We start from the raw sequence: 18,884 nt of genomic DNA on the forward strand, positions 1-18,884 counted from the left end.
TTCTTTCTACTGAATTTTCAATTTTTTAGCGGTTTTGAGCGTTAAGTTATGCTTTTCTGGCTTTGATACTACTAGATTTCGTTTTTTTTATTTTTAGGTATTGTCCCGTTTCTCACTTTTTTTTCTCGTTTTGTGACATTATCACATTATTGACATTTCACATATTACAGTTTTGGCGTGCAAAATGGGGCACAATTGAAAATTTAAAAGTCATGAAAGGCATAGGTTATGGTCTTAACGGCTTCGACACCCCTTTCTCGAAGAATTTTATTGAATTTTTTTACAATCGTCTTTAACTGCTGTCGTTTTTAATGTGTCTTTTAAGTCGTATTAAATAACCTGGATAATGACAGGTCTCATTCACATTTCCTGAAGGATTAAATGAGACTTTATTCTAATTTGAGTAGATAGCTGATGGCTTTCATGACTTTAAAAACAATTGTTTTCATTAAAAAACTTTTCAACGGTGTTTAACTTTGCATTTTTGTCATTTTTTGTCTATTTGTTACTTAGTCTCATTAATTATAGGTCACATATTGCATTACTGTTGTCAAGGAAGGGTGCATGTTTACAAACTCTATTATTTTTTTTTTAAGAATTCGTTATGAATTTACTGGCTTCGTCACGGGTTTTTCGCACAAAAAGTAAATTTAATTTTTTGATTTTTGTCTAAAATTAACGTTCTTCTTGTAGACGCAAGACAAATTCTGAAAAACTACAGGTCTAAAGAGCTTCGTTTGGTTGAATAAACGAAACTGTTTAATTTTTTAGTTTTGTAGATAACGGCTTTCATGACTTTGAAAGTAACTGTTTTTGAAAAAACAACAAGTGTTAACTAATTTTGCCTTTTATTTTTTTTGTCTACTTTTTACCTATTCTCATTAATGAGAAGGCTTATAGCACATTTTTAGTTTTCGAGAAATACTCATTTAAACAAATTTTGGGTGGAAAATACGGCCTTTCGGTTTCGACAGCGTGTTCTCCAAAGTTTTAATTTAATTTATTTTGTTTTCTCCATTTGTTGTTCTTTTTGTAACCGCATAAAAATTGAGTAATGAAAGGTCTTAATACCCTCCTATAGAGGCGTATGTGATCATAGACATATTGGACGTTTCCAATTGCCATCTAATGGTTTTCCTTCTTTTGAAAGTAATTATTTTTATAAATATTCGCCAATTTTTTTCTTTGCTGTTTTTTTTGTTTTTGTCTAATTTTCACCGAGCCTTTTTATAGAGTGGTCCCAGGCGTTTTCTAGTGAAGTACAAAATATTATGTTTAGTTTCAGTTTTGTCTGACGCTTTTTTTAGCTTGTAAATTTTTTTTTAAAAAGGACAAAGTTTTGGTTGTAATTACTATTTGTTGTTATTGTTGTTTGATTTTGTTGTTTGTCTTGAATTGTTTTCTTAATAATGGCTGAGCTCATCAATTTAATGCGGAATTTTTCACTCCATTGAGTTATTTGCGTCGGAGGCGATCTTTGTTCATACACATTTTTTTTTCTGGAAATTACTTGAATTTTTGGGGTTTTCTATCTGTTCCTCATTTGATAGACATTTATGCCTAAAACGTGGATGAGCGGGGTCGGAACTTTATGTGCGAACGCACATTACCGAGCCTCCTTGTTTTTGTCAATTAACGAGGCACTTTTTTTGTTTTCCCGATAAAAATTGACTTATCCTAACAGACATTTGAAGCTCTCCTTCATGTGATATAGTAGCCAAAGTACTACAGCATGAGATTCATTTTAAAATTTTGTGAAAATAGAGAACTTTAAAAAAAATTGATTGAAATAAAAACTCGATTATCAACAATTGAATTATATGATAGTGTTTTTTTGGGTCCCCTAGTTTTACTGCCACTTGAAGCATCAAAAAGTTAGAACTCGAGAAATAAAAACACATTTCAGCGATTAGTTCATGAAATTTATATAAAATGTAGGTAATTTTGGGTTGGAAACAGGATTGCTAATACCCTGCCAGTTTTGAAGACCTAACTGTAGACTTGATCCTGAAGTATAGAGATTTCAATTACCTCAAGTAACTTCATATCTCTGCGCGGAAGTTAGCATTCTCATTCAAACCTCTAGGCCTGATTGAAAAATTAATAATATATAAATTTTCACGATCTCTATATATCATCAGTTCATATTATCTACACAACAATCATCTGCATTGAGCTCGGGGTTTTTTGAAATTATAATCAGATCTAATCTCTGGACGATGTTGGATATTTGAACGTTGCTAGCCGTGCTACCGAAGGTCTGAATAATGTTTTTAATTTCATGATATAGTTTGCCAGAAGATATTACTATACAATCTCAGCAAACGGAGCTCTACGACAAGCAGTTTATCAATTTTTTAGCAGTGAGTGAATCTGTCGAGAGAAGAATCTTTCTAACACTGCTGCACTAAAACTGTAGCGGCAAATGAACAAGATTTTTTTAAAATAAAGAAACATAACCGACTAAACTTCGAAAGAATTGCTCTCGAACGACTAGTGGGAGCTCTAAACAATTGCAGCCTGCTTCAGTCGTGGGGGGAGGAGGGGGAGGGGAGCCGAAATGGGACTAAGAAGTTCAACAGTGAGCTTCAAAATAACCACATTAGAGGTTAACATATACCACTATTAAGATTTAAAGTGAAAAATGGTACCAATTTTGGCGAACTTTTCATTTGACTTTTAGTAATAAATTGCCGCCAATTGAGGTCAGCTGCTTGAAAAAGTGAAAGAGAGAGAATTTTAGATGACGCGAAACACAAAAAGTGAAGAGCGCAAAAACCACTCGGAAAGTCAAAATGGTCAAGCGAAAATTTGGCATAAAAAAGACACACACGTTTACAATAATTGCTTCTCTACGAGAGCAATTAATAACATGATGGTGACGTAAGCAATGCTGACATACTGATAAAATCCAAAATTATATCAACTGTTAGTTAAATAATGCTGTGAGCATCTTTTTTGAATAAAATGATTCGGATTCTGAATGTCACTAGTCAAATTTGAGTGGCATAATGTTTTAAGGTCTTCCACTGCGTCTATCAATCTCTTGTTCGACTACTTGTCTCACTCTCTCAGCTACAGCTGACTTTTCTGAAACAGAACGGGTTTCTAAATTAGAAGTAAACGGAAAGAGATCTAAATCAGAAGTAAACGGAAAAATTTCTAAATCAGAGTAAACTGAATTCTGTTGTTGGTTAACCCAAGTTGCAGACCGCTAGCGTAGGTTGTGGTACCTCTGATCAAAGACTGCGGTTTCAAAATTATTGATGGGCTCAAAACCAACCATTTAATCAAGTGCTCAAAGCTATCCCTGACAAAATGACCTCTAATCTCACTTCGTTGAGCCTAGTGTCCAAATTTCTGTGCTCTTTCAAGTCAAAATGAGCAGATCACTTTGGCTGAAGGCACAATGTGGAAGCCCTTACCTTGGTCAGTAGCGTTACAAAGCCATGTTTGGACGGCTGTGACAGATTCAGTGCCCAGCAGCTGACTCAAAAGCTCCATCACCTAAATAAATCATAAATCTAATTTTTCATCTGTGGTTCTCAAATCTCTGCAAAAATTAAATTTTTTAAACCAGGACAAAATGTTTCTTTATTTTGGATCGCTATTGATGGTCAGTAACTGGAAAAACGGCGTGTTATTTTTAGATACTGCGTTTGTATACTGAACGGAAAGGTCTAGATAGCACTTGGAAAGAAAATATTTTGAATATAAAGTTATGTAGAATCAATTTGCTACGTACTTATCCTTATCTGCATTTAAAAATATGGAAGCTGAAAAAACCACTTAAGGCTTTTAATACCTCCAGATCTAGACTAAGGTAAAAAGCGACGGTACCAATGCTTTCTTACGTATAAAAAACGACGATGCCGAATCTCTCTTGCGTTTGGAAAATGACGATACCAAATCTTCCTTGCGTTGAAAAAAAAACGACGATACGGAAACTTTCCTAAATTAAAAATCAGCAATACCAAATCTTCCTTACGTTGAAAACCGAACTTACCGACGATTTCTTACGTGGAAACCCGAACATACCCAACATTTCTTGCGTAGTTTTTGTTTGGTCTTCTCGAACTAGGGTTGTAAAAGTCAAAGGTCAAGAATAACTGAAGAAAAATTTGCTTGCTCACATTTGTTAAAGAGTGGATTAGAGATGGGATCACCGGCTTCGCAGTTGTATTGCGGAATAATTTAATCTGGTGTTTAAGTTTAATGTCTTGAATTTAGCATACAGTTTTGAAGTCAACTAGTTAGTAAAGTTTTTTAACTATTTGGCAATCGAATCTTCGTTTTTAATGGACAAAATGTCACTGTTTTATTTTCAAATGTTAGTAGGCAAATAAGCAATCATTAAATGTAAAAAAACTATAATGGTATTTGAATCAGCTGTCTCTCAGCATAAATTAAGTGCGCTAAAAACAGATTGATGAGACTAACTGTTATGCATATCAAACAAAAAGTTTTTCAAAAGAACAATTGATTATTCGAATTTTTTCGTGAGCGACCATTGCAAATTTTCTATGGTAGAAGGCACCTTTTTGGTGCAAACAGCTGACTAAGCTTATAATATGCAAAATGTTAAGCAAAATTAGTTCTAGAAAACATTTGTTAAGTTTAAACAGAGACTTCAAATGTACAAAGTAAACAATTCTTTATTCGACCGTTCCTTTGCTGCCCTTTTCCCCCAAAGATAACCTATTTGCCCCTTGTGTAAGCAACCAACAATTGTTAAAACGTCAGATTTCAAAATTAAGTTTCTTCAAATAATTGTCTTACATTTCAAAAGAGCTAGAATAATTTTCATATCTGCATGCAGTTTGTACCATTGTTTTTGAGCATTAAAAGTTTCTTAAATGTCGGTAATTAACCGGACATCGGAGATCCATCTTTCGGAAAAATTTAACGACATCGGGCGTAAACACATGCCTGAATACGTTACATAATCATTTTTTAATCAACACCATCATTTGACAATAAATGCTATCTTAAACGCTTCTCTCAAACTATGTTGTGATTTCTATGTTGTCAAGTTCGATGTGAACGCTTTGTTGCCACTTTCCATAGCCCACAAACCTGTTATTGCACAAAAAAATTGAAAAGAGCTGTAGCTTGCACAATATATGTATACTAGACGAATGGGACCAGTTGGTCTATTTGTAAAGGGCTTTGCTTTATGGGCAAAAGCTTTTAAATTGAAAAATTAATCATTGTCATAGAATTCAATTTACAAAAACAATTGAAAATCTAGTATATCGGACCGAAATTTAGTATATCGGAGTGAATAAAATGTTGCTATCAAGTCGCGGAAACTACATTTTCAGTGATCAAGGAAATTCTGTAACGTAAAGTCTTAATCAATACTGAATCAGTCAAGTACAAGTCTCTGTTCAGCAATTTTTCAGAGCTTTGGTCATGTCATTTTTTATACTCAGCACGTTTTGAGTCAAGTATTGACCAAGACTTGACACGTTTTGGAAATGATCAAAAAAAAGGTCCCAAACAGGCTAATAATACTTGACTTAATAGTAAAATATCCGAGAAATAGTCAAAAAAAGGTCCAGAAAACGCTAAAAAAATATATCAGAGAAATAGTCAAAAATAGTCCAGAAAACGCTAAAAATGCCGACAAATCGTCTGAAAAAACCAACTGGAACTGATGATACAATTAATACCAGCCCATCTTGGTGGTGGGGAATAAAAGACGACCTAAAACTTCTCGAAGAGACTTAGAGACAATTTCAAGCAGTCTGCAATAAACCCGGATGATCGTAAAACAACCCCAGTCAAAATCAAATCGGACGGTTATCTTGCAAGATCTTGCAAGATTCTTGCAAGATCTTACAAGATAAGCGTTCGATTTGCAAGAGTCTTGAAAGATTACTGTCCATCTTGTAAGACTCTTGCAAGATAACCGTCTTGCAAGAAGCTCCGGAAAAAGTGTAGGCAATATAAGTCAAAAAACAACTATTCATTAATTTTTTTTTGAAACCGGTGTTTCAAATACGTTATCACCGGTAAAGTACATATGAAACTTTCTGTTTAGGCCCGAGAGAAAACTTGGTTTAAGGCAAAAAATTTTTTGACCCAAATTTTCGAATTTTAACTGTGTGTTACCCTCAGTAGGAGTGCCGTTCTGCTATAGAACACTTTTTAAATGGATCGGAAGGCTGACAAAATTGACAATTTACGATTTTCGACATGTACACATTTAATCAACAAAAAACCTTATTTTATCGCTATGCAAAACGTATTATCAACTTTGCTGCCTCCCTTACGTGTATGGTCTAACTCAACGCACTATTTTTGATTTATTTTTCATGGTATTTGAACACTATTTATGATTAATGTGACCGGAATCAATGAAAAGGCTTTTTTCGCCATGTACATATTCAATCAGTAAAAACGTTGTTTTATCGCTACACAAAACGTTAAATCAACGTTTCTGATTGTTTTCAAATTTAAAACTATTAAATTTTTGTGACGGTTGTCTTGCAAGATCTTGCAAGATTCTTGCAAGATAAACGTTGTTTGCAAGAGTCTTGCAAGATCTTGCAAGATAAACGTTATTTGCAAGAATCTTGCAAGATCTTACAAGATAACCGTTGGAGTTCGTCTGGGGAAAGTTTTGTAATGATAAAAATCTAAAACCTACCAATGCCTCACTTTCCATTCCGAACTCTTTTCTGCTGTCAATTAATCCCAAACTGGCTGAGATGTTGTTATTTTGGCTGTGTGTGCTGCTGGCGCGTGACTGATTCCTAGATCCGACTCCATGTTTCGTATTCCTCATAGGTGTCTCATTCAATCTACCTTTAACCAGAACAACCATACGATTATAATCTGTTTTAAGAACAGCGAGAAACCGAATATATCAAGCGTAGCACGAAAAAAACGTTGAAAAAATTCTCCGGGTTGAATATTAATATTATTATTAATGAGAGTATGATTTCTTCAAGCCATGTTGTTGGGGTCACAGTGTATCCCCTGCAATCTAAGATCACAAAGAAACAATAAAGTGTTAAAGGAAACCTGAGTACTGGAGAAACTCTGAAAAATTTTTGTCGGCACCTGTTCGTCGAGGGTAGTTTGAAGCTCTTCTTGTCTGTTGTTTTTGTTGTAGTTGGTATTCTTCTTCACTTGGCAGTGACCTTTGTGTCAATTTCGTCAGCTCACTGTGCCAACCAGAGTGATCTAAGCAAATCAATTGCAAGCGTTGGAAACATTGTTCCGATTTTCCTACTCAAAAAACAAATAAAACAATTAACAGCTAAAAAATCATTTTACTTTTATATAGCAGCCAAAATTTGTTTCAAATTTGTCCGAAAGATATTACTTTATTGCCTTTAACTTTTGTGTACTGTATATCTACTTTGTCGTCGATTACCGTTGCCTTTTTGATATTCAGTTAACTCAACTGAGAAGTTAAAAATGCAAAATCCCGTTTGTTCAGCATTAAGAAGCTAAGTGTATTTCTGTAGAATTCTTACCGTTGAATTACAATTTCAGTTTTGACTATTGACTAAGATTAGTTTTTTTAGTATCAAATTGGATTGGGTTGGCTACCGATCACACCACGGGATCTCTTTATGTATACCAATTCAATTCGATAGATAAACAAATCGAAGACAAGGATATATGTATAAGATCCGTTTATGCAAAAATTTTTAAAATTGAATTTAAGTTAGGTTTCACCTTTTGTTCCCACGAATTGAAATACCAGAAGCTAGGATTGTAACAGTTGAAATGCAGCTCAAATAAATAGTAGAGACAGGACGCAGCAACAAATAATTTAATGCTCAAGAAAAATGTTCAATAAAAGACACTGTAACAAATTACAGCTCAAGAATATTCAAAGTACAGGACAAAGTAAAACTTTATTTACTGCTCAAGACAATTTAGATTTTGAAATATTTTTTGAGTTATAGGAAGAAGACCTTTTACTCCGACTGCTTTAGATGAGTTCTCTCTATAATGTGTTTTATTCCCCTTTTTCTTCTTATCACGTGACTATTACCGTAAATATCACTATAATTAAAACTTTGACCAATACTATGACTAAACAGTTGCTATGACAACATGAAATGGATGAAATGTGAACAACTAAAAGAAAACATTTTCCCTCTCAGTTTTTGTGCTTCTGTTTTCCCCTCTTACGCATGCTCCGCAAACTCAACTCCAACAATATCGAAAGATTTTCAACACATATCCACAATTTTATTTTGCTTTGAAAATTTTGCTGACATTGAGTGGTTCTTAGCTATGTAGAACCTTTTTCGCATATTCTAAAGTGACATCAGATTCAAATAGTCTCCAATAATAATGTGTTATATACGTCCGAATATTGGTTCAATGTGTATTGTGGGGTTTAACTTAATGTGTAAACGAATCACGAACAAGTGATTTCTGGTTTATATCTTAAGTGTTGCTACCATTGATTGAACCTTGGAATTTCATCGAAAATTCTAAGGCAAATTATACCGCATCATTATTCCGCTATTTAGCAGGCATCAAGTTGAAGAAACGATATTCTTCGAAACCCTACCTGGCATATTAAGCCTCATCGATCCCCTCTCAGTGGGTGGGACCATAATTTCCTGTGGCTTCTTCAGTCTAATGGCCACGTCCATCTGGGAGATGCCACTCCTCCCATTGAAGTAGTCTTTCGCCCTCTCTGGGGTCGAGATACTCCTCTGGTACTTGCTTAGCTGTTGACCCTGTGGTATCTCATCATTCACGTTGCAAATTGGGTTGTCCAACAAACCTGGTACAGCATACATTGACATTTTGGATCTTTTCCGTTTGTACCCCCCCCCCCAGTATGTTATGTGCCCCTCAGTTACAGAGCACGTTTCATTACACAGTAAATCATTATGTAAAAATATGCCACGTGCGTCTGAGGGGTGCAAATAATATGCACCCGCTAAGCTGGGGGGTCGGGGGGCACAAACGGAAATGATCCGAGATTTTTAATATTTTAGGGATCTATTCTATCATCATTTACAATTAGTTTAATCGCAATTTGAGTAACCTGAGCATTTAATCGAAAAGGCCACAGGTGTCGGTTTCAAGAGTTTTAATTTTTTGCCAATATTTTTTGTCCAAAACTTAGCTTTCAATCAGTATTTGGATCTATTCTGTTTCGCCCCCCCCCCCCCCCCCCCCCAGTGTTTTTTTTATGTCCCCCAGTTACAATTTATATGTTGTTATATAGCAAATTACTATGTAAGAAAATAGCACGTGCGCCTGGGGGTCATAAAAGGTTTATGCCCACTAAGCTGGGGAAGCCGAAACAGAATAGATCCCAGTATTTAATGTCAAATTATTGCACCTATTTCTTTTGACCATTTTGGTCGGAAGATTGCATGAAGTCAATTGAAATGAGCATATTTGTGTGCACGACAGATATTTTGAACTTCAGATTGTGGGGTGTTTTTCGGATTTGCATTCAAATAATAATGATCACTGATTCTGAGCTCCTCTATCCCACAATAGAATACTGAACTGTTGTTTTTCCACGTGCAGAAATACATTTTTTTTTTCATAATTGCCATGTTTGAACAAAATAATGCGTGTCTTTACTCGGATCTTTTCCGTTTGTGCCCCCCCCCCAGCTTAGTGGGCGCATATTATTTGCACCCCCCAGACGCACGTGCAATATTTTTACATAGTAATTTACTATGTAATGGCACGTGCTCTGTAACTGGGGGGCGCATAACGTACTGGGGGGGGGGGGGGGGGGGGGGGGGGCACAAACGGAAAAGATCCCTTTATTCTAATGATGTTTTGCACAGCCTAATAAAATACATACTATTCATTACAATTAATACACACCATTGTACCATCATAGGGGCAATAATCTATCGGGGATGGGGTCCAGGAAACAGTTCCTGGAATAGAACTATGAGTTCTATTCTAAGAACTGTTTCTTTATTCTCTGCGGTAGATTATATTTATCCATAAATGATATTTTGCTGGTTTGATTTTAAAAAGTATTAATTACAATGGCTGGGCCCACGGCTAATCGGGCAAGAGAAACTATAAAATGCAATAAACAAAAAGAGGTAGTTTGCTCAGATATGTTAATGAAAACAATAAATTTTTGTTCACGGATGAAAAGCAACAATTTCCTATTCTATTGCACAATAGATCTGTTTGACCAAAATCGATTATTGTTCCGACCCCTCTTGAGGGGGGGAGGAACTATATACTCAACTGGGTTTTTTTTTGTTCAGTCAATTTTGGCCGATCGATATATTCATCGTAGAGAGTTGAGACTGGTATCATTAGAAAGCTTGTCCAGTGTAGAATATGGAAATAAAAAGATTTTTTTGATTTTGGTTTTTGACAGGGAGATATCGAGGTTTAACCTTCCGAGAAAATAGAGTGAATTCCGTTGATTTCATTCACCTTTTTTCGGAATTTTTGACTAAAATTTCGCCAATTTTGATCAAATTTAATAAAATTTTTCATGAAAATGTTGTTGATTTTACCTTTACAGACAAAATACCTTGTCGGCTATTTTCATTGAATTTTTTTGTCACAAATTCCGACTAAAAATTTCAGAAAATTCAGACTTTTTCATCAAAAACAGCACGGAATAAGTTTTTTAGCCCACTCTGATTAAATTTGCAGGAAGTGCACACCCAAACACCACTAACACAATCTTTGTAGACTAAAAAGAGGGCTAATTCTACTTCAACTTCCGTTGAGAGTGCTCTGTAAATAAAACTTTGCCGTTTTTTGCTAACTTTATTCGTTGATTATCAAAAACGCAGCTTTTACTTTTGATTTTTTCACAAACAAAATATCTATATCAATGACATTCCAAAAATTAAATATTCCTAATGGACAATCAACACTAGCAGGAATGGTTCTGTACCAATCTTGGACCGTTACAATCCAAAAATAAATCGGATTGTCATCAGTCGGTTTTTATATAAAAAAATTCGATTTAAATTTTTTATATTAATTAAATAACAGAACACTTCAAATCAAAGCTCACTAGTGATAGGTCCTATTGGCTTCCTAATTAGCAAGCAACTAATTTATCTAGTTGATTGCTTGAGAGCTTATGGGCGTTTTGACTTTTAAAATATTTGAGTTTTAAATAAAAATGGCTTATTGAACTTTGCCTCCATTTTTTTCTTACTTTGGTCAACTTGTAGCTTAGTGTCAGCAATCAAAGAGTGCTCCTTCTTTCTGCTAAATTCACATTTAATCTTTTTTGCGATTTTACGCCTTAAGTTATGGTGGTCTGGCTTTGATACTACTAGATTTCACAAACTTTTTTTAAATTTTTTGGTGTTTGCCCATTTTTCATGTTTTCTAATTTTGTCAAATTATCACGTTATTGTCAGTTCATATATCACATTTTTCGCGTTCAAAATAACGCACAATTGATATTATTTAAATCCTTAAAGATATAGATTGTGGTTCTCATACCGCTTCGACAATGCTTTCTCGAAGAATTTCATTGAATTTTTTAATTTTGTCTTTAAGTGTCGTTTTTACTTTGCCTTTTTAGTCGTATATAATTTCCTCTACAATGAACCGGTCCGATTTGCTTTTCCCGGAAGAGTAGATGAGCCGACTTTTTGATATTAGAAGATAGATGATGGCTTTCGTGACTTTGAAAACAATTGTTTTCCAAAAAGAAAAAAATATATTTCAGTTCCGCAATTTTGTTCCTTTTATTGTCTGTTTGTTACCTGGTCTCGTTAATTAAAGGTTTAAGATGACATTTTTTGTCAAAGGAAGGTGTCAAAAGGGATTGGTGTCACAAAATCAGTTGTTTTTCAAGAATTCGTTATGAATTTACTGGCTTCGACACTGGTTTTTCACAAAAAAAGTAAATTAATTTTTGATTTTTGTCATATTTGACGTTCTTTCTGTAGACGTAAGACATGTTCTGGTTAATTGCAGGTCTCGAGGACTTCCTTTGGAGGAATAAACGAGCCTTTTCAATATTTTCTTTTTGTAATTAATGGCTTTCATGTCTTTGGAAATAAATTTTTTTCGATAAAAACAAGTTTTACATAATCTTGCTTTTTTTCTTTTTGGTCTAATTGTTACCTAGTTTCATTAATGAGAGGTCACATAATACATTTCAAGGGAAGGTGTCAAAAGTGATTGGTGTCACAATAACTAATGTTTTAAGAGAATTCGTTATGACTTGACCGGCTTCCACACGGGTTTTTCACAAAAAAAAGTAAATGAATTTTTGATGTTTGTCATATTTGACGTTCTTTTTGTGGACGTAAGACATATTTCGGATAATTGCAGGTCTCAAAGGCTTCCTTTGGAAGAATGGACGAACCTATTCAACTTTTTCTTATTGTAATTAATGTCTTTGGAAATATATTTTTTTCGAAAGAAAACAAGTATTAATTAATTTTGCATTTTTTTTGTCTGATTGTTGCTTATTTTTATTAATGAGGGGCCAGATAATACAGTATCGGTGTTCGAAGAAGGTGCAATCGAATATATTTTGGGGGCCAAAGTATGGCTTTACCACTTCCAAAGCATTTTCTGGCAAGTTTTAATTGATTTTTAGTTTGTTGTCTGTTTGTTGTTCTTTTTGTAACTGCATAAAAAATTTAATACCAAGAGTTCTTAATTCCCTTCTATAGAAGCATTGGTAATTGTAAGACTATGGGATATTTTAGTTGATTGCTAATGGTTTTCATTACTTTGAAATTAATTGTTTTTTTTTTTAAAAATCAGCGAATTTTCTAACTTTGAATTCTGTTCTTTTTTGTCTACTTGTTATCAAGCTTTATTATGAACTGGTGAATAACCATCTTTTTCTGGTGAATTACAAGTTTTTTTGTTTATTTTCAGTTTTATCTGACGCTATTTTGACTTTGTTATTAAGTTTTGTATTTTAAAACGGACAAAAATTTTTTGATGTAATTAATGTTTGTTGTTGTTGTTTGATTTTGCCGTTCGTCATCGCTAGCTTTCTTAATATCGGCATATCTCATCAATCTAATGCACCATTTTTTACTCCACTGAGTTATTTGCTTTGAGACTATCTCTTCGTTCATACAACAGTTTTTTTTTGAAAAATATTTGATTTTTTTGTGTTTTTCTATGTGTTCCTCATTTGGTAGACAATTATGCCAAAATTGTGGATGAGCCGGGTCGGAACCTTATGTGCGATCGCACATTACCGAGCCGCCTTGTCACGATTTATAACTAAAGCAAGTTTTTTACTCGATGCAATTAAGTTGTCTCACCTTTCATATGTCTGACTCTGAAAGGGTGTGGTGCATGTCTGGTTAGGAACTGGCTGTAATTAAGCACAGGTGAAAACGACCCAGACACCGGCTTCGGATCTGCTGCTACGACATCATGGTTATATATCTGATCATAATGGGTCTGGGCACTGAAGCGTCTGTTCACGGTCCTTCCGTCTGGACCAATCACGACCAGAGGTTTGTTTGGGTAATCCAGATCGGCTAGATTGTCACTCATAACTACTTCCAATGATTCGACAATTTTTTGGGAATTATTTTGAATAATTCAGTTTGCAATTTATGCCCTTGTAACACTTTCAAGTGATCAGACTCAAAATTAATTTTTAAAAGTTAAGGATTTGTGGAGCTGTTCTTTTTTCAGAGAGAAAAAAGGCTTTATTGCCATCAACAGCGCGCTTGCAATGAATTTCGCCAATTTTTTACAGTTTTTTTTAATTTGGAGTAAATAGTGTCTGTAATTAAAAAGTCATGATTTTGCAATTCTATGCTTGAGTAGGATTATCGTGCGATCAACCAAAAGTGACACCTTTTTAGAATTAAATCAGTAGTTAAATTATATTTTTTTGAAATCAAGCCAAAGGTGAACAAGTAATTTTTCCAAAATAAACTTTTTTATCACGATAAAAAAATAGCTATTTTCGAAAAAATACTTGAATTACAGCTAAAATTACAGTTGAAAAATTTAGATGCAACCTACGACAGAGCTCTTGCAATCACGAAATATTCTACATCAATTTCAAATACCGTGGGTGGGGTTACTAAAATAAACAGGCTCAAAAATTTATACTACCAATTTCAAGTGTCTGGTCACAAACAAAAAGGTCTAAAGCACGTGTTTTGTGTGTGCGTGCGTATATTCGCTGTTTTACTTCATAAACACAACAAGAAACAACTGCACTCTTTTAATAGCTGATAAAAGAAGAAAAAGATAGTTTGTCTACAGGCAATTAAATAGCAAACTGCAGCTGCTAGTTCAAATTTGAAAGGACATTCAAATTTTGTACAATATGGTAGAGTCTTAAAATAAATCTATATATTTGTATAATGGTAAGTTTGATACGCTTTTGCCGATAAATATTGCATTGAGTGAAACACATAGCCATTTTTGATGTTTCCTTCAAAACGTAGACATTTAATCTTTTTCAATGATTTTCCCATTATGCTTTTTTAAAATTGTATTGATCGAAAAACTTGTTTCGGATGCACAAAAAATGTTTGATTTCACGAAAGAATTATAGAATCAAGAAATGCAATAAAAATGGAACATCAAATGTCAGATTCTCAATATTAAAAAAGTTGCTATCGTTTTCGTGTTTCCTAAGCCAATATCGTATATTAATTGGTAGTCGCCTAATGACCACAAAGCGTTCGTGTAAAGTTTTTGCCAAGTATTTGTTCGCCGAATCGAGTTTTTGCTTAATATCCTATCCCCGGGTTGGAAGTAAAAAGATTTGAAATATTTTGTAAAGTGTAGAACAACAGAATTTAATGTAAAATTGAAGCACTGTAGAATCATTCAGCTTTATGATAAGTCGGCTGCTAATTTGTTTTTGGTATTTTTTACATTACATAGATCTCAAATTTGAGTAAATTTAAGAGAAGCAATATTGAATATACAGCTTTAGTGAAACTGACGTTAGTGTTGTTGGTGAAAATTACCCATATAGAGATTTAGTCATTTGTGAGGATACTAACTTAATTGTTTAGCTACATTCAAGCAGGATATACCATGTCAAATCACAGAGAAAAAATAGAAAGTTGAAATAGGATAGCTTAAAAAAATTAAACAGCAAACAATATTGTATACACATGCTCTCCCTTTTCAAGTGTGTCAACTATTGGGAAGAACTGAGTTTTGAATGTATCGGGGTCTCAACAATCAACTAGCGTGAGCCAAAAAAAAACAGTATAAGAGCTCAAGAGGTAAAGAAAAAGCAACAAGACCTCGTATTTTTGTCGGATCAACAAAAATACAAGTGGTTTCTAATGGAGTTTTATCTCGCTATAACCAGAGCTCAAAAACAAAAGCATAGCGTGTTAGCAGATTTTTCAGGACAAAATTACCTTAATGAATCCCAATGACGAAGACCCACGTTCTGCCTTTAAATTGGCGCCACTGTTCCATTTCTTAATTGCAGATGTCATATTGAAAGCTGTGCTCTATTATATCAGGGTATACCTTCAGTTATTAGTCGAAGCTTTGCAAAACTAAATGCAAATCTGATACGATAGATGTTTCACGTCTGATATAATGTATTTCCACACTAGTATCTCTAATTTCATCTAATTCAGCTATATCAATTAGACAATCTGTCTTTAACATTTTTATATATCATGGTCTATTTTTTTGAAAAATTAAAAAAAGTTACAGCAATCATTGTCAATGTTTCGAATATTTGTGCAAATTCGAGCGGTTTTTGGGTTTTTAGTTAGAAACTTCCCACTGCTGTTGGCTGGCTCTATCAAAAGCACTATTGATGAAAAGATACTGCACAATACTAACAATTGTCTGGAACTTTAATTTTCATGTATTCTAACTTATTTTACGATGAAAAAGCACGATCTTTCAAAGGGTTTGGCCGGGCATGGAATTTTAGGCCACAACTAATGCGGTAATTCAAAATCCGTTTTACGCTATAAAGTAGTCCAAAGTTGCTAACAAATGTCTTCACGTCAGAATGAATAAACAAAGCACATGTAAAATGTACCATATTTGATAATTATTTAGCCCATCGCTGACATTTTTTAACTTTGGGCGAAAAATGTTTGGCAAAAAAACGCTAAGGCAAGAATGGAAAACATCAGTAAGTTTTCTTGGTTTTACCCTGACTAGTTTAGCAAACAGGGATGTAGGGCAAATCCAGACTAATGTTGCCATACATTCTGGGTGAATATAAAATGAAACGCTACAAATGCTTAATATAAAAAAAGAGTCTATAATTTTCGTCTTTCGCAAGCTATTATTGTATAGGAGAATCTAGCAGACATTTAGAGACTACATGAAACATTTCATAGGGATGTTTGAGTACTTTATAGCGTCAAGCAGGTTTTTAAGTACCAATTATGAGTGGAGTGCTTTCAATAGTAATTGCGTAGTCTCCTAATAACCAAAAATCGTTAGTTTGAAGTTTTCGTCAAAAATGTGTTCACCGAATCGAGTCTTTGCCTAATATCCCATTCCCGGTTTGTAAGTGTAAATCTTTGAAGTATTTTGTAAAGTGTGGCACACAAGAATTTAGTGTAAAAGTGAAGCAGTGTAGAATCATTCAGCTAAATGCTTGGGCGGTTACTATTTTGTTTTGATTTTTTTTTACATTACAAAGATTTCAAATTTGAGTAAAATTATGAGTAAAAACTTTGAATATCCAGCCTACCTGACTTTAGTGTTGATGGTGGCGTGAATATTACCCATATAGAGAATTAGCCAAGTAATCGTGAGGACACTTTTTTAAGTTTTAATTAGTTAGATTTAAGCACGATCGGATGTTATTGAGAGACTAATTTGACAGTAATGATTTTTCTATATGTGATAATCTACTCTAACTTTCACAAGCCTCTCAGTCGGAGGGGAAGAGTTCTCATCCTAGTGGATTAATTCAACGATTATAGAGGTCGAAAAATTTTTGTCTTTAGGACTCATCGAATAAATGATTGAGTTCGTATTCTTTTCAGAGTGATTGGATCTTTTCCGTTTGTGCCCCCCCCCAGTACGTTATGCGACCCCCAGTCATAGACCACGTGCCATTACACAGTAAATCATAAATTATTATGTAAAAATATGGTACGTGTGTTCGGGCGTGCAAATATTATGCACCCACTAAGCTGGGGGGGGGGGGGGGGGCACAAACGGAAAAGATCTGAGTGATTTAAAAAAATTGCTTGTTTTTAAAAAATTTAAAGACAAAAAATGTATTTAATTAGAAACAGCACAGATTTTTAGATATTTACATTACATATTTTTTATAATGAAACATAAAGCTGTTTACTTTTCCTTTCTTAGAACTGTGGAATAAAATTTATTAGTGCCAGAGCCAAATTTTGTGTTTCCGTAACACAAAAGATGAGGAACTACAAACGCTGTATTGTTGATATCACTAAAATCGTTAGTGCAAGACTTTTTTCAAACACGTACGAGCGAATTCCAAAAAAGTCAAAAATCAACGGCGTAAGAATTTAAAATGGCAGAAGTTAAAAAGCACTCAAGATTTTAGAAAACTTCGTGATTCTACTGAATTCTTCTGATATTCTAGCTTGCTTGAAATTACTTGAAGCACGCACGACCAATTTTTAAAATGCCAGATCGCCGCAGAAACATGTTCAGCAGACGTCTTTTTAAACTTCTGGCTTTCATCTCGGCCTTTCTCAGTTACTTTAAGAGTTACATAACCTACAGATCTCAAAATTATAGCTCCCAATTGTGATATGTTTACCATGATGGGATGGGTATACATTATATTACCAGTAAAGTGGTGGGGGTGGTAGTCTAAAGACCCAAATTGGGGAAAAGCAAGCAGAGTGATCAACTTAAATAAAACTGAAATGTTTAAAGCTACTTTCAGAATGAACAGCGCTCGTCGTTCTTCTTTGCACCAATATTGTGTTCCCCCTTTGGTCTCCACATCGTGGACATGAGGAGGAGGTGAGTTGAATTGCGGTTGATTTAGTGTCTCTGATTTTCTTCCGCTGGTTGAAAAGCCACTCGTTTGCAAACTCTTTGCGAAGAATTGAAGCCATCTCTTGGAAAATCTGAACCGACATCCAATCAACAAAATATGTGTCTGGGGTTGGAGTTTAATGAGAAAAAAAATCCAAGATGTTGATGTTTTGTTTTCAGCACTTTTTGTAAACCAACTCATGTTTGTCTAAGCTTAAAATCTTAAAAGTGTAAAAACAAATGTTTCCATTTTGAAGTTCCCCTTTGATTTGAATTTACACTCTTCGTATTACATTCTTCACACCGTTATTCAGAGGAGAAATAGAGGTGTAAAACTATTATTTTTTATACCCTTTCCTACTCTCGTTTTCTTGTTAGTTTTGGGGAAAAACCTTATAATGTCTTGTATAGCCTTTCAACAGCTGCGACTAGACTTCACTGTTACTACATACCATTATAATGGCGTGAAAATGCCAATTAAGTTAACTGTAGATGATCGTTTTCCAGATGGTGGGGTTCCAGTGTTTTGTGCCACGAATTTCAATGATGGTTAGCATAAAGTGATAGCTGATAGCTTTTTAATACAAACCATATCAATATTTTGAGATGTTTTGGCACTAGCTTCGAAGTACTGGATTTTATGGTTCTGGCAGAACTGAAACAAAATAAGCCTCTTAACCTCATTCTGGCCAATCTCTTGCAAAGCACTCAAAATACAAATGTTATATATCAGAGAGAACGAGGGAAGCAAACGTACGAATAAAAATTTTTGGATCCTTTCAGTTTGTGCCCCCCCCAAGTACGTTATGTGACCAGTAAGAGAGCACGTGCCATAACATAGTAAATCATTATGTAAAAATATGGCACGTGAGTCTGGGGGTGCAAATAAAATGCGCCCTCTAACCTGGAGGGGGGTTATTTACTGTATTTAATGAAGAATTGGGTGTTTGTTGAAGGTCAAAGAAGCT

At 34.4% G+C, this 18,884-nt stretch overlaps 1 protein-coding gene across 4 annotated transcripts; it reads right to left on the reverse strand.

The window, feature by feature from the left end:
• Positions 1–2,873: 2,873 nt before the first annotated feature.
• On the reverse strand, positions 2,874–14,188 carry LOC142335120 (protein TBATA-like). Of its 4 annotated transcripts, none has more exons than XM_075383479.1 (7): positions 14,095–14,188; positions 13,242–13,546; positions 8,546–8,764; positions 7,072–7,194; positions 6,656–6,813; positions 3,426–3,507; positions 2,874–3,090 (listed from the first exon to the last, which is right to left on the reverse strand). In XM_075383479.1, exons 2-7 carry the CDS (start codon positions 13,477–13,479, stop codon positions 3,017–3,019), a joined length of 894 nt encoding a protein of 297 aa, XP_075239594.1. In that variant the 5' UTR covers positions 13,480–13,546; positions 14,095–14,188; the 3' UTR covers positions 2,874–3,016. The 4 variants fall into 4 exon arrangements, with proteins under 4 accessions (XP_075239594.1, XP_075239593.1, XP_075239592.1 ...); XM_075383478.1 differs by having other exon boundaries at positions 13,242–13,555; positions 14,078–14,185; XM_075383477.1 differs by having other exon boundaries at positions 14,078–14,183.
• Between the last annotated feature and the right edge of the window lie 4,696 nt (positions 14,189–18,884).

The sequence above is a fragment of the Convolutriloba macropyga genome, chromosome 2, assembly GCF_964194025.1.
Source record: "Convolutriloba macropyga chromosome 2, txConMacr16.3, whole genome shotgun sequence".
In the NCBI taxonomy this organism is placed as follows: domain Eukaryota; kingdom Metazoa; phylum Xenacoelomorpha; order Acoela; family Convolutidae; genus Convolutriloba; species Convolutriloba macropyga.

Coding starts and splice junctions, on each gene's coding strand:
- LOC142335120 (XM_075383479.1), bottom strand. CDS start 13,479: ATGAGTGACAATCTAGCCGATCTGGATTACCCAAACAAACCTCTGGTC. Junction 8,765..13,241: donor CAGAGTCAGACATATGAAAG/GTGAGACAACTT, acceptor ATGCTGTACCAG/GTTTGTTGGACAACCCAATT. Junction 7,195..8,545: donor GATGAGGCTTAATATGCCAG/GTAGGGTTTCGA, acceptor TGATTTGCTTAG/ATCACTCTGGTTGGCACAGT.